Below are 22,553 nucleotides of genomic sequence, written 5' to 3'. Positions count from 1 at the left end.
GTCAAGAATCTTAGGGTTCATAGAGTTCAGACATAAGGTGATGCAGGATTAAGTACGGAACTTTTTTCAACATCGGTTTGGACATCACATTCCAGGTGGACACGTTTTTGATATTTTCAGACTCTTTGTGTAGCACAGTTCGTATAATCACCATCCTCCCTACACCGGGCGTTAAAGAACTGAGTTCCAATTCCTTCAACGAAGTGAGGAATTTTTATGAGTCTTTCACAATGTGATTGAGTTAGTCGGTCTCAGCCGAGGGTAACAGTTTTTTCTCCCGAAAATTCGGCTTTTCGTCCAGTAAACAGCAAATCGACCACAGAACACCAGCTCGCAATTTACAGCTATATTTTATACTGCGCGATTATGGTCTAAGTTGCTGATGCTCATAAAACCTTACAACAACAATTGTTTGACATCTTAGTTGCTGGATGGAAATGCTTGTTCCTGTAGAGATGACTGTAATGTTACATTTCATTTTGAGGAGAGAGAGATCCACATTAATATGATTAAAGCTGACTTTGTTCATGTACTTGGATTGTTGGTCGAGAGTTACTGGGAAGAATAACTTTTGGTTTTTTTTTCGGAAACCTGCAGGACATTCTTAGACTGAAAGGTAGGAACACCATCAATGGTCGAGGACAGTAATCGCTGCCCTCGGTCATTGCTTTTCTCTGCTCTTCGCCGAGAGGTCACTTGAGTAAATGATAAGCTGCAATTTTTGCTAATGATCATTGAGAGTGGTACTCCATTTGCAATGGAGAGATTTCGCTTTTTTTCCACTTTACTGAGGCATTGTAGAATCTTTCGTGTAATCAAGAGCAGGAGTAGTTGTTATCAGAGCTGTAGAAACTTGACCAGTCGAACGATGTTTGATGACTGATTTGTGTAGCAGTGGTTCTTTGATAGAGCAATTGCTAGTGGATTATGCTCTACAATCGTTGTCTTTTATTGGCCTTAATGATTTTGAATGCCTTACTGAAGGCATCTCTTAGTTATTAATGAGTAGTCTAGTACTCTAGACAAGGCGAGGTTAACGCTTTTATAAAACTCTAAACTTACTGTCTTGCCCAGTAGTTATTATGAAGTGTATATTTTAGTGTACTTGCATTCTAGGAAGGTATCACTATAGTAATCTGCTTTGCCAATGCTTTACATAAATGTGAAAAGATTATAAATGTCTCTTTTTGTGTCTGAAAGAATCTTAATATCTGAAGTATTAAATTCTGTTTTAATTAGTGTAAAAGCCGCCAAGGATCCGGCGAAGATTCAAATTACTGATATACTATAATATTTGTCTATTAACCAAATAATTAAGTAATATTAAGAAGGATATAGCCTCCCTTAAGGAAGAATTGCCTCCCTTAATATTAATATTAAGGGAGGCTATATATCCACATAATCGATGATGGGGTTATAAAAAGGAACTCCTTACATTGAGAGAACATAAGTTGCTCCTTAAGAATCCCTCAATAAAAACTGTTATACAATTACTAACTTTCCATAAAACAACTTGAGATGTTCCAAACAAAAAATAACATAATTCAATGTTTTTAATCGCCTTCCTAAATTCTGTATCGGTTTTTAGTTGTCATTATTTACCACTGTTATACTTGAGGCATGCTTCTTAAAATCAAGTGATGGTGATATAAAAGAAGTGTGAGTTGCAGTTTAAGCGCCAAGAGAGTGGAAAGAAGCCATATATATTCATCATTCACTGGAACGACATTTCCTTTGTTTGCTAATGACGTTATATATTTATCTCAACATAATCGAAAAGATGATCGATCGAATATTAGGTGAATTTATGATTAAATTTGAAGCAGTGACATCTGTGCACGCATTCCTTTCTTTCTTTCCTGAAAGGAAAAAAGAGTCTAATTTAAAATTTTCTCTGAACAACAACAAAAAAATTCCCGCGGCATTTACCAGAAGTTCCATTTGACCCATTTCTTATGCAATCTCCATGCACATATATATCAACCAATGATTTTGCATCGTGTATGTAAAGACATTAGCTGAGCTATCTACTTTTCCATCGAATTCCTCTCTCCATTAACTAAACACAAATGAAGAAAGATAAAAAAAAAAATGCATTTTATATTTGGTAGTTAATAGCACGCGATTCTAACTTCAAACACTCCATATGTCTGAGAAGGTCTTTTCAGCAGAAACAAATACAACTGTCGTGTCTTTATTGTACTTCTGTTTGAGATCCGCTGTGATGGAGAAACTTGAATGAGTAGAATTTCTTTTGAATATTCCAAGCCAAGCGTATGTCTTCATAAACAAGTTGCTAGTCAGAGCCAGAGATGCCAGCTGTTTCATTGTTCATCTCCGAGACTGGAAAAATCTAGAATGTTTTGGTAAATCCTATTTAGGCAGGATCAAATAAGACGCATTTGTTTTACAGTTAAGACCAAGATTAAAAGTAGTTCACCCCTTTGTTTCTGGCAATTTTTTTCCGTCTGCTATGCGTAAATCGTGGAGGCATTCGAGGCGAAATTCTTCTGTGATTTCAACCTTAACCATACAATCTAAGAATATTTCAGTTGAAGTATTTGCCTGATTAAATAACCCCGTTTTCAGACTACCTTCAGTAATTGTTGCCCTTGGTGGGTAGCACACGTGACAAAATTGCCATCCTCTCCACACCGGCTAGATAAAATCCTGATTTCGAATCCCGTCAATGACGCAGGGAATTTTCCCACAACGTGGCTGAGTTAGTTGGTCTCGGCGAAGGTATCGTGGTTTTACTGATAGTTGCTGATGCCCCTAAAACCCAACAACAACTATCAGTAAATGTTTTGCTAAAAGTTAATTTTCATTTTTTGCCGACGTTAGAATTAATGCTTGAAATTAGTATACAGGGTAGTATGACAGTATATAGGATCCCCATTCAGAGCTGTCTGGAGCACCCCGTAATAGTCAGAAGTAATTTCGCGTATATATAAACCGAAACATCGATTATAAAGTTTAGTCCAAATATCCTCCACCAAGGGCAGCAATCGCGTCATTGACCGACGTTCTTCGTGTACTGGGATTGAGGTCAATCTCCCTTTGTTGCAACTTGGTACTCTTTTCAGTCCGGAGTAGGTGTATCCGCTGTATTCCTCCTTCTCCTCTAAAGACCACCCCTGCCAACGGATGATAAACAAATATGAGGAAACAACATAGAGCTTCGGTATAGTATGTGGGCGAGACTGGATGAAGAACATGTGGAAGAGGTCATGACTTAATGCAAAGGTCTCTATTGCACGGAAATTGGACATGCCTGCGCTCCACAGTACGGAGGAATTATAGAATTTGTTTCATTATTGTTATTTCAAAATCAACATGTCGTAAGACTTTGAATGAGTAAAGTAGGGGACAGAAAGACGGGACGTCTTGGAGTATATGAATAAAAGTAACGTCATCCCCACCCAGGAACAATTCGCAATCAATGCAGCCGGTTTGCTGGACCAAAACTTCGAGCTTCCTAAAGGAAAGAGCCATGTAACTTCGCCGGAAACTGAATAAATGGGCTATGGTATGAAAAAGAAAACTACATAAAACTGTGCTACTCTCCGGATTACAAAGAGCATAGGGTACAATGCTCAACAGATCCATTCAGTTCTGGGGGGGGGGGGTTAGAGAGAGAAACAGGGAGAAACGTAAACAGCGAAAAGCTCTTTACGTTTTATATTTAAAACTTCTTAAACGTTTTATATTTAAAACTTCTTAAACTTCTTATGTTATATAAACAGGATGTGAAATTCATTATATATTGATCCCAAGGGATACAGCCTTATTTTCCAGTTAAATTAATTTCAGAAATATTCGTCCATTTTATTCCAATTGAGAATTCGGTTATTGGGATAAATGCACAGTAGAGAACAGGACACTAAAAATATGTCCTGTTTATATAACATAATATGAAAAATACATTATATTTGTATTTGATTAAATACTTGATTAAAATGTTGCTACTTAATTCAGGTTGCGCAGAAATATTTTGTTAATACAGGTAGTGGTTCCTATCTTCTGTTTTAAATTGCAGAATAAAGGTGTTAAAAGTTAAGGTGGCATTAGTGTTTAATTCCAGTAATTGATCTTCGTGCACATATCATCAAAATTCTCAACAGGAAATAAACCTTAATGAAGTTTCCTGTCCATGTAGTAAATCAGGGTTTGGTGGTGAATAATCTGGATGATTATTCAGTTTGGACAGTAATTACTATAATTGTCAAAATAAATCATTAGGGATTGGAGCTGTTAGAAGTAAAATGTTTTATTCGATTTAAGCTCAGGTTTGAAATAATCTGAGTTGGTGGCAATTCTTATAATTTTTATAAGCAATTCATATAAAAGAGTTAAACGATTCATTAACGCAAGCGAAAAAGTACTTTCGAAGTACGCTGTGTGGCTAAAAGTATTCGCACATCCCTAGACAAATGGTGTGATCGCGTGACAGAGGTCTTCCGCGCATGTGTATCGGTTCAGACACAATATATATAAATCTAAACTTCATCTATATTATATTTGAGTAGGGAAAAGCTAGTATGAGTCGTGGATCAGGTTGCAGATTGTGAGCGCGTAAAGGTAAACTGCAGCCATTATCAACTCATTGCAGGATGGAAGCCTCCCCAACAATTCATACTGATTGTGAACGTGGCGAACTGCAACTGGTCTGCTCCTCCCAAAATCCACCGTAGCGAATATTATTCAAAGATGGACAGTAGCTGATACCTAAATAAAAAAAAAAAAAAAACTGTTTAATTCCACAAACTTGCCGAGCGTGCTCCAGGATGCCTTGTATCAATCATGAAGTTTGTTATAAGCGATATATTGGTATAGGACCATACAGACTTGGTCCGTTAATGGACCAATGAATTCCGTAGATCCTGATCTACATGGCTTTGAAAACTATTAAGTTCATGATCTACTTGGGCAGGTTTTGACAATTATGCATAACCTATACTAAACGATAAAGCGAAACAAATCTTGTCCATTATTAGCGCAGAACTTTATACAAACCAGTAATATGCTAGCTTGTGCCACATTATGCCAAAAAGTTGTTCTGGTTGGTTCAATCTCAGAGCTTGGCCCTGTTGAACCTATGGAACGAACTGTATCGTCGCATTAAGCTGCAGTTAAACCTGCCTTCTTCCAAACTGTCTCTCGTAATCGCTTTGCAGGAAGAATAATGGCAAATTCCAGCGATTTCTTAGCAGAAGTTGGTTGAAAGAATGACCAAGAATGTTTTGGTTAGTGATGACTGGAATTTACCTTTATTCTTCCTGGAAAGCCAATAACAAAGCCAGTTTGGAAGAAGATAGATAGTTTTAACTGCAGCTTAGTGTGAAGATCCAGTTCGTTCCACCGGTTCAACGGGGCCGAGAGTGAGCCAACCAAAACAATATTTTGTCTGTAAATAACGTCTCCATGATTAATATTTGCTTTTCTCAACGAGAAACCATAGTTTCTGGATAGAATAAAAATTGCAGTATTCGCTCCGAGTCAGACCAACTCAGACATTGGATGAAAATCGATTAAGCAGCTTAAGTGAACAACCAGTGCAGTACCGACGAGGTACTGATGTGATTTGTATGAAACACGAGGTTTTTATGAAACCTATTGGAATGTATTCCACTCTTTTACAGCATTCTTGAATTTTTTGCTCCTAAGTGTAAATTTGTGGATTTATCGAGACTAAGCTTAATCTGCATTTACATATTTAATTCAAAGAAGCAAGCGGAGCCTTTATTTTATATTCATGCTCGCGCTGAGTTCCGTACCGACTTTTAAGAAGGTTCATACTTAAGAGATATTATACTAAATTACTGTTAATTTATGAAAGAAATTGGGCATTTTGATCTTCATTGGTTGAGGACACAAATCATCAGCAAATCTCTAAGGCTGCTACAAATAGATAGATAGATAAGATCATTATCATATGACAGAAAGTGGTAAAACCGATTTGTAATTCATGCTGAAATTCGTGATCCTGAGCTCGTGTTATTCGAGAAGTAGTGAAAAAGACTTATTCGTTTCTGTGCATAGTTCATATATACAGGGTAGTCGAAATTATGTATAAACACTTTGTGATGTATTCTAGAAGTTTATTGAGTAATCATCAACCAAAAAAAAATGGTTTCAAGTACGTTAGATACATAGAAATGGTTGCATTATAGAGATAACGTCAGATGCTCCAGAAGTTCACCACCAAAATACATACATGGACGACAATAGCATTTCTTGACATCTGGTGGTGCCCATGTCAAATGCAATTTTGGACGCTGCTTGCAGTAATTCTTGTTAGCCAGCACAAGCTTTATATTTCATGTATCTCCATTCAAAAAATAAAGTATAGAGCTCGAGGAGTCAGGTATAGAGACCTAGGGGTTATTTGAAAGCGTGCACCCTGCAACCTATCCACCGTTCGATAAATTTACTATCCAGATATGCGCGAACATCAGAATGAAAATGTGAAGGAACGCTATCATTTTCAACGTACAAAGAGTTTCCGGTTGCATTCTAGTGTAACCGGAACCTCGTTTTTTCTTATGCGAGAACTGCATCATTAACAGTTCAAGAGAATTCTTCCAAGCAACAGTGTTAACGTTTGGCTATATGCCTCTAGACTGGCTTCATTCACTGCAGTTTAATTTCAGAAGTTTTACGACACTATTAATATTCGTTTTCTTGCAACTAAATTATCCTACAAAATAATATCGCAAATCTCTCTCCGATATAATTCTGGGATTTGTGAATATTATTAAAATTAAACTGGCAAAGAATTATTTATAAAACAACATATCGCATTCCGAAGCAATAAAAGCTATTTGAATGTTAATAATTATTAAACTCACACTGGAATAATAGGAAATGAACTGAACTGGTTTCTTCTATTAAATTTGCACTGATTCATGGTGACCGTGTTCACTAAATTTTCCATACATTTCCTACGTTGTTGATATCAACACATGCAAAGAGGAATGCTTTCTTTTTACAAGACAAGGAGACTTGCATATTATGGGAAAGTGTAAAAGAAGCTATGTCATTGTGTAAAAGGTTGGAACCCAGCTTTATAATAAACGTCCATTCGCATAATATCATCAGCAATTTTCAATCCACTGCAGGATGAAGGCCTCTCCAGAAACTTTCCAGTTCCTTCTGTTTTGTAAAATGGATAGCCATTTGTAAAATGGCTATCCATTTTACTACCCACGAGCTGGTGAATTTCATCTCCTCTTTGGTACCATTCTGTTATTTTCTTAGTCCATCTGTCATGTCTTCGAGCTATGTGTTCAAGGCCATTTCAGTTCTTTAGTTTTGATAAGAATGTCCTTTACTTGAGTTTGCTGCCTAATCCATGTGTTTCTCTTCTTATCTAACAGTCTGATTCCTAATATAATTCGTTCCATTCTTCGCTGTGTAGTTCTCCGCTTCTCTTCCATTCTTTTAGTAATGGCAGGCACTTTATTCACATATGCCTGTTTTTCATTTTCTCTGGAGAAATCGTGTATTCCTAATGGACGAGACTATTCATGCTTGCGATCCCTCAACTACATTATGCACAGGGTTCTTTCAATCAGCTTTGAACATTTTGGGGCTGGATGAAAATTTCAGTACGTAGTTAGCTTAGGGAAACTCCGATACTAATATACATATTGGTATGCTGTTATAACAAAAAAGTTTGCATTTTTTTTGTTATACGAGCAGAGGAGGTGCTTCTTGAAACTTTTGTAGTGCTGAATTTATTAGCTACTACAATAAAGTTAATAATTTCGTATTTTAGTTTTAAGATACTGATTTTGTGTGCATGCATCTGCTGGATTTACGCTGATAAGACCTCTAAGAACGTATATCAGAATCATAAAAGAACCAGCCCGCCTTGGTGGTGAACTTATGGTGGTATCAGTCAACCATTGACCCTGGTTGTTGTACAACAGATTGCACAATCGAAGAAACTAGATATAATATTTTGGTGCACGAACCGTCTTGTAAGTCGTTTTAGAGAATGTAGTCGGAAGGGATTAGCATTTAATAGATGAATTATTCCGCAAACGCACTGTCTGCGCAATCGTCTATTGGAGCTATTCAATAGATACCTCAATAAAAAGATGGTGATTTTATTTTTAAATTCCTTAGGAGGTATATGAAGAACAACCGTTTTGGATTTTTCTCTTAATAATAAATTAGTCGAAATCCATTCGATAGTATTAATATGGACTGCACTCTCCTGAGAGTGCGATCCATACAAATCCTGGACATCTTGTAGATTGAGGCGACGATGGTTGCTGATAGTTACCACACTCATGGGTAAACATTTTCAGATGAATTGTGATTATACTGAATGAAAGGAACTTTTACAATTATTGGAGTACAAATCTGCAGGTGGAAAAATAGAAATGAAAATGGCAATACAACACAACTGCAATCAAAGCCAGAGAGTTGTACGCAATTTATATTTTATTCTGCAATTCTGTACATAGGAAGATAATTTAGAAGATAAATCAAAATCTCATACACATTGCAATTTTGAGCTAAATAGCATCTACTAACATGAATTAAATATCATTTTGGTGTAATTAAATTTAATAAGTTTGATTTGATAAAATTTATTAAGACATTTCTAAGGTTAAGGAATATAAGGTGTTGTGCTCTCTATTTACAAATGTCGTCTAACATTAGTATCAAGTGTGATCTATCTCAGAAGGAAGATTCACAAGGTTTTGGTGTCACGGCGTCTTCGGCCAGGTCCACTAGCGAAATTGGCTGCGGCCAATCCCATAAGATGTTTAGCAGCTTGACTTCCTGAAAATCCTCTTGAGAGACCAAGGTCAATTCCTCGTTTCTCACTGCTGAAAATCAAAAAGAAATAAATTTAATAAGAAGTACTAGGAGGTGGTTTCTTTGTCCCAATAGTATCAATATTACTGAGAGTTGTCTACACACGTACAGGTCCATGCGTGTATTGTTTTGTTGCACACACTGTAATATATTTTTAGTTTAGATAAATTAGAACTCCCATGTTGTTTTAATCTAAAATGTTCCAATTGTAAGAGAGAATTTATCCAGCGCAATGTACAATGCCCAGCACTTATTGTGCTAGCGTTCACTGAATAGTGTTGGATAAGTGATATTGATAACCAAGGGGAGGAATCAACAGAATTATGCAGCTGTAAAGTGGATAAGTCCCACGAAGGTGTTTAAGTGGTCATGCTGAAAGAGTTTTCGGATGAGCAAAACTGTTGCGGTCAATGACTAGGTCATCTTTAGCCCTGGAGGGATTCTCCTTGGATTTCAGAAACGCCAAATTCCTCTGTGCATACAAAGTGGGTGGATATGGATGAGATAGGCAACTACATTTTTTTTATTACAATTCCTCCACTGAGGTCAGTTTATCCTTCAAAGGAAAAAGTCAGTTTATGGTCAAGGTTGCATTACGGGATAATTTTTAATATCCTTCAAGGCTTTGTGAAGATAAAATCTTGTCTCACCTAATAATCTATGACATGTGATGCAAGTGTTACACGCTAGATAAAATTATGGAATCTGGCACATTCCCTGATGGTAGATTGTTGTACAATCGGAAGATTGGTGGGATTGTGGAAAAGATCCTGTTATGGACTGGGAATTGGCTGAAAGACAAAGTTATTATAAACAGGCATATTTCAGAGTGAATCAGACTTTGCACATTCAACCATTCGCTCTAACATTTTTCAATCTCTCTCCACATTAAACAGCTCTCGTGATTTATCTCACTTCATAGGAAATGAAGCAAACATAGAAGAACTTTAGATGTATTTAAAGTATTGACCTGTACAGGAGCATATAATCTAACATCTATAACTATATGTTGCCTGTAAATAAACAATGAACAGACAAAATTTGGCCTCAAGTAGCCCTTGTGTTTTAGGCCCAATACCAACAAAAACAACCAGACTTTTCGTGCTGTGGATAACCATAGTAAACCGACTCCCTTGATGATTGAGTTCGATAGTTTCTTGAAATTTATTGAGAAAATTGGCTGTTTCCCTTTAGTAGTTGGATTGTAATGGATATAATGTTGTTTGCTATTTTGTTTTCATTTGTCGAGCAGAAAAAGAGTAGTTTACTTCTCTATTTTGGAGCTTTACTAGTACTAAAAAATGCAGCGATACACTTTGAACAAATAGGAGAAGATTATAAGAGATAAATTCCTGTTTGTTCTTCCTTTTCCCTCCGTTTTACCAGGCAGTTTATCAACGGCATCCTAAGAGCAAGACTGTATTAAGACAACCTGGAAGTGATCGCATCCGGATGCCAGCTCTCAGGAAGGATGAAAATGAATAATAACTAATCATTTTTTTTTTTCAAATTAGAGATAGTTACTGTTTAAAGCACATTTAAGTTGTTTTGTTTTTCTCCATAGTAATCTTAACTGGTTCATCTGAGCTTTATGCACGTGTAATGATTGTGATTTTATCATTAATTGTCATTAACGAAATTGCCATTTACTTTTGACCAATCTATAAATAAGAAAATGAGCAATCTTTGAGATCTTTAATGAGAACTCTCGGTTGTGCTAATTAAAAATTCTCGGCACGTAAAGTTGTAATGAAACGTTTCCACGTGATCTCCCCTCATCGGTGTTGTTTAACTTTGTAAACCAGTGTATGTACACTCTTTTTATTTTATTCTATAAGAAATATTTCGTTCTCATTCTGCATTAAGTTAGATTCTTAATGAGATGGAGACGACGATATTTTTGGTGTTTAAAACCATTTTGCTTTTTGATATAAAAAACATCGTTTCCATTATTGTACTTATTGAAAAATAATGAAGAAACACTAATTGAAATCTGAAACAGCACACTACTACAAAAATAAATAAAACACTGAACATATCATAGTTAGAGAGGCTTCATATAAAAAAAGGAAAACTATTTTGGACCATTCAGAGAAATTATCAGAACTGAAAACAATTAGACGGTGAGAATTTTTGTAGAAAATGATGTTTTTACAGTAGCCGGTGGGATATTAGGTAATGGAAATGTGGGAAAACTTAAAGAAGAGGCGCAGATGGCATCCAAGGTTGGATAATGATGATACGGGAAAGGATGTAATTATAGAATAAGAAAACCAGATGGCAGGAAAGAATGAACAGGCAAGTGATAAGAAGAAAATGAGTGTGTTCAAAGTCACTAGAAGAAAATAAAATTTATAGAGGAAAGGGTACTCGGGTACATAAGAAAATATTTTTCCTCTAATGAAAAATCTAGAGAGATACTAATCAAATCAAATAGTTGTAAATATACACTAGTGTGCAAAACTTAAGGACCAGTCAGGCTTTCACCTGTAGCTTCTCATAGAAGTAGCCTGGATATGGGAAAAGCATACCAAAGGAACCTCGTGAGGTACAGAAATTATGAAGGGAAAAAACACCAACACAACAATATAGAGGGACTTTATTCAAAAAGGGCAACATAGCACTCGCTGCCATGATAGAAATGCATCACTGCCAAAGATGGAACAAAGGGAAGAGGTCGTCCTCAGTAGGAGATATGGCAACCCCTAATGTCGAGCAGGCTTTCCATACTTAGAAAAATGTTGTTGATAAGTTCTTGCGGTAACATCGTCCATTCCTATGCCAGCCAGCGCCATCTTCAGCTAGTGAACATTTCCTGGTGGGTGTGGACGTGCAGCTAGGCGTCTTCCCAGAGCGTCCCATATGTGTTAGATGGGATTTAAATCGGTGGATCGGGCAGGTTAATCCATACGAACAATGTCCTTACTTTCCAAAAGCATATCAACAGCTACAGTGTGATGGGATGTGGCGTTATCATACATAAACACGAATTCGCGGCCAATGGCACCTCGGAACAGACTCGCATGGGAAAGGATTACCTCATTACAGTAGCGTGTACCCGTTGCAGTACCGCCTTCCAGTATCTGCAGTTGTGTACGTCCATCCGAGATAACGCTGCTGCCCAGTCCTTGTGTTCGATGCACTACTGTAAACGGTGTCTCCGATGGGCAGGTGTTAAAGGGACACGGCGTATGGGCCGTCGGGCAAAGAGCCTATCTTTGTGGAGTCGCCTGGCCACAGTAAACCGCGATATCCTGCGTCCTGTGTAGGTGGTTTGCAATGGATCCCGCTGTCTGGTGTCGGTCTCTCTTGGTCTGTTGGAATATATAGCGGTCATCATCATTGGGCGTTGTTTTTTCGTGGACGACCACTTCTGGTCCTTCAAACAGCTGTACCTGTCGTTCTGAAGGTCGACCACGCACGTGAGACGATGCTATGGGCGATACCGAACTCTGCAGCCACACTCCTCGCACTTCGACCTTCTCAATTATTCGACCCCGGGTAAAGTCACCCAGATGTTGTCTACTGGCCATTTCTTTGTCTGTAGCACTGTATGAAACCAATGGAGCGTCTGTCACAATCGTGCTCATCATTCGGTAATTTGCACATGACTGCTGAACTGCTATGTGAGCCCCCTCTCATCACGATTCAAATTTTTGCATGTGCACCAGCTTTCTACTGAACGGCCGCAGTTATGCAAATCGCCACAGACTGTTTCGTTTGATTTTGTGGTTGTAACACTTTATAAATAGTGTTGATCCTTAAGTTTGGGGGGGGGTGTACTTCAGATGATTTCAACGTCGTTAACGAGGGTCAGCCGTCAAAATGCAGCAAAAAGTAAGGCCTCTGTTTCTAACGTGAAATAGCAGGTAGTAAAAAGATATCAGGTTTTTAGTTTATTGTTATGTATGTGTATTTTTAGTATATTACTTTTTGCTAGATTTTGACGGCTGGCCCTCGTTGACGATGTTGAAATCATATGAAGTACAGCACTAAGTACTTATAATATAATATTTTTTACTTCTGTGTTGCAGGTTCGAATTGTGTTATTTTATGACTGCCTTTTCCATTTTAGCTAACACGTTAGTTGATTACACTACCTGCTGTTCTCTCTCCTTACTAAAAGCATAAATCTTTTATTTATTTATAGTCGTTGGGTGCCTTCTACTCTACGTAGTAGTAACCCAGGTCTATATTTCTTCACATATTCCTCTTATTACAACTCCTGTACCTATTACTTCTATAATATATATATAAAGAAACAGAAATTGATAAATGGGAAAATTGCAATTGAAAAATAGTCACAAGAGTTTAAAATTGAGTACTTTCAACGCCTGTTTGGGTTTGTTGTTGTTAAACCTCTACGCAATTAGAAAGGCCCGAGGTACGAAGTGGTCACATGACCAAACGATTGTCTCGGTGCTGTTAATAGTGATTAAAAAATGAACTAGCGAGCTTAAATGGCTACATTTAAGCTCGTGGCTGACTTAGTCGATCTCAAGGTTTCTTCTTCTGGAAACTCGTTGTTTTTTGTCCATCGAAACGGGCAAATTGACCAGAGAGCACGTGCAATTCACGAACATAATACACTTGAGCAGATGAATGAATATTCTGGTTGGCCCTAGTGTGATATTTATTAGATAACTTATTGGAATTTAGAACCTGTTTCTCGTTTTCTTACAATTAACTCTATATAATATTTGAGTTTAAATGAAACGTACATTGTTGCCACTGGTGCAGATGAGATATACTACATCACAATAAAAAAAAAATACCTAAATGGAACAGCATTGTGCTCGTTATTATCTTTCTACAATAATTTTTTTTTTTTGTGAGAATTATTCTCTTTCCTGCACAATCAGTTATCTTAGCTATTCCCAAACCAAGCAAATAGCCTTCATCTCCGAAGAAAGCTGCCGAATTTCTCTTACCAGTTCTCTAGCAAGATCCTAGAAAAATTGGTATGCAAACGATTTACGTGACACCTAATGAACCAACAACAATATGACTTTGAAGAAACAAATCCTCTCTAGATCTAATGGTGAAATCTGAAACGAATATTAATAATACATTTATTAGAAGTGACTACTAGTCACAGTGGGTCTGGACATATAAAACTCATTTGGCCCAACTCGGAGCACATTCGAGCTCCAAGTGGTATGGAGAAGGTGTAAGGTGTATTTAGTGTCAGACGGCACCAGGGGTTTCCCCCATCTCCGTGTTGCTTTCATTGTGGGTGTACCAGTTCACTGGGAAATGCCAGAGATTTAAAAGTGTGTGGGCTTTGTATCTGTGTGATGTCCTGTACCGTTGTTCATCTGGTCGTTTAGCCGCTGGACCCCTGCTGAGGCCCAACGTTGCCCCACCTTCGCCCCGTGGAGGCAGACCAGGAACCCAGTAGTTTTAGTTTCACTCTGGCAGGTCCTGCCACCTAATTTCCTGAGATTTCAGAGGCTAGGACCTTAAAAAAAAAACGCGCGCGCTCTTTTATATGCACGTACGTACAGACAGAGACATATATCCATCATCGTCGGTTTGATGATCGTTAGGTGAGGGGGATAATGCTTGCATAATAAAGGCCGAAAGAATGGGCGAACGGGAATTTTGACATAATTAAGTTTTTGTGTGTGGGACATTCGCTAGCATAAAGATAGAGTGGGTGGGAGACTGAAGGCTGGGGGGGTTAAGGCAGAAATATGGGGATGATAGAGTAGGCAACCCCAGAAGTCAGTGAGGCATGCCCATGCCTCACCAGGAGAAAGTAGGGGCGCCGGGGGGACTATCCCACCACCGGCGCAGGGGAGGGGGTGGAAAGGCACCAGGCAAGGGAGCCCGGTGAGCTGAAGAACAGATGTTCTTTGGTTATAATGGTAGTGGGTTGTGGGCTGCGGCCATTTGGTTTCTCCTCGTCCTCCTCATCGTGAACAGTGCCTGTGCATAATCCGAGAAGGCTTGATACTCCTCCTTTGTGTCTAGGAGGTGATGTTCTTGTCCCTGTGGTAAGTAGTGGATTCTGGTGAGTAAAACACCACGTAGGTCTTCATAGAGCCTGCAGTCATACATTAGGTGCTGCCAGCTCTCCAGCCCCCCGCAAGTGCAAGTTGGATCAACCTGAATCCCAAGTAGAGACAGTTTGGCATTAATAGCTCCGTGTCCAGTTAAGAGGTACGTTGCTTGTAGACCTGGGGAGAACCAGTTGGGTGAGGTTGGGTAGTTTTGTTCAATATTGGGTAGAAATTTCTTTGTGATCTCTCCCTTTTAAGAGTTGCTCCACCTTTCCTGCCATGCCTGCTGCAGGTGAGTTTGTATCCTCTTCTTTTCCACATTTCTGTTGCTGGCTAGGTCAATAGTGAACCCCAGAAAAGTCTGTGGGGTGCCTTTGTCTAGGTAGTATAGTAGGCCGCGTTGTATGATTTCTAGGTCCAGCGGGAGAGTGCCTGCGAGCACTTGCAGGGCGTGGGTGCTCACCGTGCGGCAAGCGCGAGTGATGGTTAGGAGGATGGATCTGTGAATTTGGTCCGTGATACGTCTGTTTACTGCTGTTGTAGTTTTTTGAAACCATGCACCGGATGCGTAGGTGACGATCGGAGTGAAGATAGCTTTGTAGAACAGTTTGAGGACTCGCTTTTTTAAGCCCCATTCTTTACGCGTGACTCTGGCAACCATGGCTGCGTACCGTCTTATTTTTTTACGGAGATATTTCAGATGGTCCTGAAATGACAGTTTTTGGTCCAATATCACGCCTAGGTATTTCAGTTGGTTGGAGAATTTGATTGTTTCCTGCCCAATTTTTATTTGCGGAGGCCGCCTAAGTGGTATGGAGAAATGTGGAGATGACCCTCCAAGGCTGTAGGGTCATCTGCCACTCCTTATCCAGAACTTCTTTCAATAGAGCACTTTTCAGCCCCGCCATCGGAATGTGTTCCTCGAACTAAAGTTCTAGACCCTACATAAGATACTATACCACTACATGCTCAAAGAGATGTCCCAGGAATCAATACTGAGCGCCACACTCTTCATAATAAAAATAGACACCATGATGCCAGGTATTCTCAGCACTATAGAAACATATTTAAATGCTAAAAATCATCTGTTTCCTGTTATTCACATAATTTTGTATAAGCACTGTTGAAAGACATTAAAGTTTCGGTAAACAAAATAGGACTCCGGATGTCAAATAATGATAATCGTCTTTCAAAGAAGGTCTTGTTTTCCACTTATGTAAAAAAAAAAATTTCACTCCATCCTGAACCCGAATTATAGTTGAAAAGTAACATTATTTCACTTGCTAATGATAGCATTTTCTTGGTTTGTTGCTTCATAGTAAACTGAACTTCAGGAGCACATAACGTATGTGCGATCTTCATGTATGAAAAAAAAAACTAAATATCCTCAGTGCTGTTTCTGCAATGACGTGAGGTGCAGATAAGTATTTCTGCTATACTTATAATCAGGTCTCAGTAGTTATATTATGGTTTCTCCCTAGCTAGGAAAAGGTGTTCTTGTAAAGCTCATCACAGTGCGCTCAGGATATCTCTGGTGCTTTTAGGACTTCTCCAGTGTAAAGAATATACAGTATACAGAAGCAAATGAACTCACTCCACCCCCATCTCAACTCAGAAAGGAAATGCTACTACTCAGTTATGCGAAAAATATTCAGAGCCTTTCAGTCCATACCATCTGGCCATACCTCTTTTTTAATTAGTTGGGCAATCATTATGCAAGTAAAATAGATCAACGAAAATAGACTTGTAGGACTTCGATTACAATAATAATGAATAGCTGAAACATAAAACAACAGTTATTCCAAGAAACAAATACCTTATCCTCCATGGTCCACACATACAGTTCTCTGTGATGACTATTTTAAGAAATTCCTAAGGTTTATCTTACCAAATAAAAATATAAACTAATGCACGCAGTTCATTTTCCAATCCACAATAAAATAAAATATACACTGATGGTTCTAAAGCAAAATCAGGAGTTGGAGCAGCTATGATATCTCTGTTTTTCTCCTAGTCGAATGCAGTATATACTCTGCCGAATTGTAATGTGATCCAATTAGCCTTAGTAAGCATCAACTCTGCCTCTAATAAAAGAAAAATCCTCATATGTACTGGTTTCAGAAGGGAAGTAGCTGCAATTAAAATATAAATTACCCATTCCCTCATCCAATTATGTATAAAAGAAGTGTGACCAAAGAAGCCTTATATGGGTGTGATATGGGCTTATCTCCTAAGGGCCCAGCTTACATGCCTCCTTGAGGTCGAATATTGCATATTCTGCTAGCTAAATTACTCTCCAATAAAGCCATTCAGCATCTCAAAAAACATCCTTTACGCTTCCATAGGATGGACCCGAGGAAAGCCTACTCATAAAAGCAAAGGTCTCATACATAGAATGGAGGCATTCTCCATGGTGGAAATTCTCTCAATCATCTATTGGGCACAAATCCCTACGGAACACTAATTCACCATCCTTCCTTGACGGAACCGGCTGAAGTCCTTCCAGAAGCTGCTCGCATGTAATATACTCGACTTCTTCAACGAATTGCGAGTCAATTGTGAAATGATGTCTGAAGGAAGCTCACCGGACAAAAACTCCATCAACTAACCCGCCTTCTCAGGTTCAGACAACATACGTGAATTAATAGACACCGATCTCGGACGAAAGTCTTTGTTCGAATGGTATAATTTAGATCCTGCCCTGTAGTGCCTTGTAGATGCATTGAGACAAAATAGACAAGTAGTAGTAGAACAGCATAAACCATACTTAACGTGTTTCTTCTTCCTACGGGGAAAGTTGCATCCCAGAACATGCACTGTTGCTCAATAAAGCGTATTCTCTTAGAATAGGATCATTCCCGATTTAAGGATTTCAACACTGAAATCTCTGTAATGACAAGATAAGTACAATCTGATCCTGGCAGCCCTTGAGCCATTAAACACCTATTCCACCAATTAGAGCAAAAATGATATGACTATAATATATTTTAATTTTTAAACGTTAACTATTATTGTCCTGACTAAAATTCTATACTCATCTTGGCATAATTGTGCATTACTTTATCTACCAAAAAGTGTAATAATAATTATCTTAATTATTTTGTTTTCGTAACTCTTAATTTCTACTTTATTTATTATTCAGTTCATGATAGTATGCGCTAGAATAAATCACCCGTCATTTTTCTGAAGGGAAAAAGTCATACTTCTGGCTTTTATAAATTATGTGCTGTTTTAGGAATTTTCCAAATATTCCTTTTCATTTTTTTCAGTTAAGTTTTCATTTAAATGCTGCTGTATAGAATTCTCCAACAAACGTGAAGGATTAAATATTGCATTATGCATATTACCACCAACAGAATATGCATATTTTTCATTTCTCACTCTCTGTTCGAGTTATGGCTTCATATCTTCATAATTCAGTTCCCAACTTTTGTCTTTTTTAATTCAAGGGGAATTTTTTAATATTCACGGGGTCCTATTTGATATTTCGTAGATAGCAGAGGAAACCAGACGTTTTAAATTTTCTTCTAGATTTGTCAACTTCCACTCTTCCTTCTCATTATTCATCAAAGCTTGCCTCGTGATCTATAGTGTCTCGCTACACCTACAACGTGATCTGCTTATATATTTAGATAATTATTTTCCCAACGTATTTTGATTTATTCATCTGGCTATCGCTTATATTGCTGGAGGTTATTTTTCAGACAAATTCATTTTTATTGAGTCAGATCATTGATATGCAAAGGTTATTGTGTGCATATTGTAATAAAAATTAGCATACTTTAATGTCATTCATAATGAGCATTAAATTTTATCCATCAGAATTCACGAAGACTTGAAAATATCATAAATTATCGGATATAAACAACAGAAACTGAATGAGAAGAAAGTTGTTCAAGGTAGTTGGACATCTTTTTGGCTTAAAGCGTGTAGACGGCTCTCTGTTTTATTGTAATATATAAGAGTGATAGAAAGATGTGCGATTTTTCAGAAATCTCTTCCAAATTTAAACAAGAGGGAGTAAAAATTCGTTAAAGTAATCTTGAAAGAAAAATATATTAATCTCGATATTCTGGATGTCAAGATTAATATATTAATTGTTTATCTGGATTTGGATAAACAAACAAATACATTAGTACAAATATTGTTTCGCTGTTTCACAGGATATCTGTACTTCAGAAGTGATTTATTGTAGAGATTATTTAAACAAAATAGAGCGAAAACGTCATACAAATATATATTAAAATGTAGAATTAAGGAAAACTACAACACTTACTGCATAAGGGCTTCGGAGTCAACGATATTTTGTGCAAGTTTTGCTAGTAGTCTGATTACCTCAGCTGGATCTTCGATTTCAACGAGTGTTGAACGCCTGGACCTAAGAGAAATTACAAGTTTTTAACATTAGATACAGTAATGATATATGGCATTAGCTCCTTTAGCGAAATTTCTGAATTTTCAGTAAAGGAGCGATCATGGTAATAATATTAGAGGCGCCTCCGTAGCCAGGTGGGGAGGAGCACCAGTGAGTAGCACACGCTTCTTGATTAGACCGGGGTTCGAGCCCGTCACCACCAAATACGGAGGATGCGGAAAGGTCAGGGAATGACCACCGCATATCCCGGAGCAATATTGTTGTTGCTAATGCTCCTAAAAAAAAACCAAATAACAAAAACCAAATAACAATAATATTAATTTGCGATCCATGTTTTCTATTTTTTATGCATGTAATGCCCAAAATTATTATTATTTTTTTTATCCTTCTGCGTATTTAGAATTTCCCATTAAAGGGTGTTAGTCTGCGAATTCTTTTGTATCTTCCTCGCTGTTCCAACCTAGAGTTTGGGTCAGGTGAATCAAAGCCTTCCATCATTCTCTATCTTCCCATTCTTGATCTTATCTTCTGTCATTCTTTCCCACTCAAATCCCTTCGTTTCCACATCTTCCCTAATCTGATCTTCCCATCTTTTCCGCGGCCTTCCTCTGGGTTTCTTCTTGGTATTCTGTTCGAGTTCATTCTCTTTGTGTCCAAACCATCGCAAACGTGATGTAATATTTTCTCCCTCAAACTTTCTATTCCCAAGTTCATTCTAATGTCAATATTCCTAATTTTGTATCTTCTAATTTTGGCTAGCATAGTCCTTAAGACCTTTATTTCCATTGCTTGAATTCTGGTGCTATCCTTTTTATTCATCCTCCACGTCTCAACAGCGTAGGTCAAAATAAGGACAAAATATGCCCTATTTATCAGCTTTTTACAATTCATCGGAACTGCCCTAGCCCATATTAGGATGTTAACGTTGCAGAAGAAACTCTGACTAGCTGCTATTCTCCTTGTTATATCCATATCTAGTACGCCATCCTTTAATACACCCCCTAAATAGTTAAAATTATCCACCACTTCCAACATTTCATTCAGTAATTTTATCCCTCTCCGCCCACTTCTTCCCCTCTGTCCATCACATTTCTTTGATTTCTTGGCTGCTTATCTTTAGACCATACCCACTGACTACACTTTCCCAAAGGAATCCTGGAATTCTCAAATAACGAAAAGAAATTTAAGTTTGCGCATGATTATCTAAATTAAGTGGTGCATTTTTATTTATTTAATTTATAATATTAAAATGAATAGAAATAATCCGATAGGTTTGTAGCGTAATTAAATATGTTCCAAGTCGCTTAGCGTTAACCCGAAATTTTAATCCAATATTCCAAATATGCTGCTTTTAAGACAATACGTGGTAATAGGCAGTTGATTGCAGAGAAATCTTACCAATTTACAACTAATTATGGATACATGACCATTTAGTGCTCTCATTTTAATTGTGTAATAGTTAGATGCAAGGGTACCCAGAGAATTATTACCCGGCATTAATGGACAATTGTGTAAAGCATATGCGAAATGAAGAGGAATCTAATGAACAGTGACATTCCACTGTGATGCAGGCTCCAGCTTTCGAAATGGCAGCGATGCTTGCCTGGGGCATTGGATGGTATCAAGTAATCGATTTAATACAGTCGTTCAGTAGCTTAAATCAAGTAGAATAAGCAACAATTACTTGATATAAGAGTGGAAAGTCTCTTCTACATAGCTCGTTCTCTGTATATATTAGTTTTATAAACAACAGTAAACGTATTTACCGTAGAATAATAAATAAACAACTGAGGTATAAAACAACACCAAAGGTTACTTGTTGGCAAGTTAAAAAATGTTGTAACTAATACTTTCGTGACGTAGATACACAATGCGAAGGAAAATGGATTGGCTGAGGTCTGCAGGACGACTGAATCCTACACACTGGTAGGAAAGTCTTCATTTCCGCCACATATTTAAAAATTTAAAACAGCTGAATATTTCATTTTCATCAGGACTCTCGCTACAAGAAAAGAACAAAATATTCTCGAAAAGAAGACTTTCTTTTGGCATGGGTACTTAGAAAAGCAGAGGCAGGGTAAATATATTATTAGAAAGTATTGTGACATGAGCATTCAGCTGTAACAAAATCGATGCAGCAAAGGACTTTTCTGGTATATACGAACCTAATAAAAGCGCAAACTCATTTATTTAACCTTCATTGCGATCATATATTTTCTAAATTAACTTTATAAAACACTCTTTCTGAAATCGTGATTCAGAGGTTACATTATTTGACCAGAAAGCTTCGTGTTGGAGACCCGCTGATTACTAATGAAGTGCCAAGAAAGCTAAGCGGGTTATTTCAAGAAAGATTTCGGATATTGAATTGGTACTGAATGCTAAAACCATAGGTTGCTGTTTGGTAAGGTAAAAAAAAAGTCTTAACTAATATTTTCGTGGCGTAGTCGCTGATGCGCCAATAAAACCCAAACCAACCAACCAATCGTGGAGTAGATACAGAATGCGAATGAAAATGGATTTGTAAGATGTAAAATCTTACACGTTTAATATTTTAGAAATGAGTGAGATTTATTTAAAATAAAGCTTAGGAAATAGCAAAATAGGACAGTAAACATTTCCAGTCACAAATATTATTCTAGGGCACTCACAAGGAATTAAAAATTAGACAAGGTTGAATTAGAGAAGGGAGCCGTAAGCTATTAGCAATTAGGAGTACATTTCAGTTCCCACCATGGCAAAGAACAAACAATAACAACGGGAATGGTGGCAGTGACTACTGGCGAGCAGGTGCGAATAACTATGGCCAAGAAAGAACAAAGGGCTGTAGACTGAACATTGTCGGACAACCCTTTGTCCGGTGACACCTAGAATCGGTCTGGTAGTAAATATGGGTAAAATTACTCCAGCTAGCAATCACATTGGCGTCTGACTGTCGGCGATGGCATGGTTGTTAGATGATGTAAAATAAATCTGCTAAGTTTAACGAGGGGTGGCGAAGGTGACGGCGAACTTCAAAGCAGCGGATTGCCTGGGAAAAATTTGGGAATTTATTAAAATGAGCTCTGAATATACAGCTTGAGAAATTTTAAAAGACGAATAGGAAATATTGAAAGTTGACAAAATGAGAAGATTGGGTAAACTCAGAAAAAAGGTAGGTAGGAATTATGAGGGGCGTTGCTGAATTCAGAGTAACAAAAAGTAAGTGAGCAGGGGGAAACGAGATAAGATCCAGCAGTTGCGCTTTATGTGGTGGTTATGAAGATGGGTTAGTAAAATCAGATCCAGCAGTTGCGCTTTATGTGGTGGTTATGAAGATGGGTTAGTAAAATCAGATC

The 22,553-nt window shown here is 37.7% G+C and overlaps 1 protein-coding gene across 1 annotated transcript in view; it reads right to left on the bottom strand.

Moving 5' to 3' along the window:
* Positions 1-8,549: 8,549 nt before the first annotated feature.
* The window catches only part of LOC150077517 (diuretic hormone class 2-like), an 87,144-nt gene continuing 73,140 nt past the window's right edge, over positions 8,550-22,553 (bottom strand). The window contains exons 3-4 of the mRNA XM_090386432.1: positions 19,117-19,218; positions 8,550-8,846 (exon numbers count right to left, since the gene is read on the bottom strand). Coding sequence (XP_090242558.1) covers positions 8,708-8,846; positions 19,117-19,218 — 241 coding nt within the window. The 3' untranslated portion in view covers positions 8,550-8,707. The remainder of the gene's footprint in view (positions 8,847-19,116; positions 19,219-22,553) is intronic.

Source organism: Mastigoproctus giganteus, chromosome 12 (genome assembly GCF_048544385.1).
Source record: "Mastigoproctus giganteus isolate SK-2022 chromosome 12, ASM4854438v1, whole genome shotgun sequence".
NCBI lineage: Eukaryota > Metazoa > Arthropoda > Arachnida > Uropygi > Thelyphonidae > Mastigoproctus > Mastigoproctus giganteus.
Note: the sequence above shows the minus strand (reverse complement) of the source record. Positions and strands in the feature narration are given on the sequence as shown.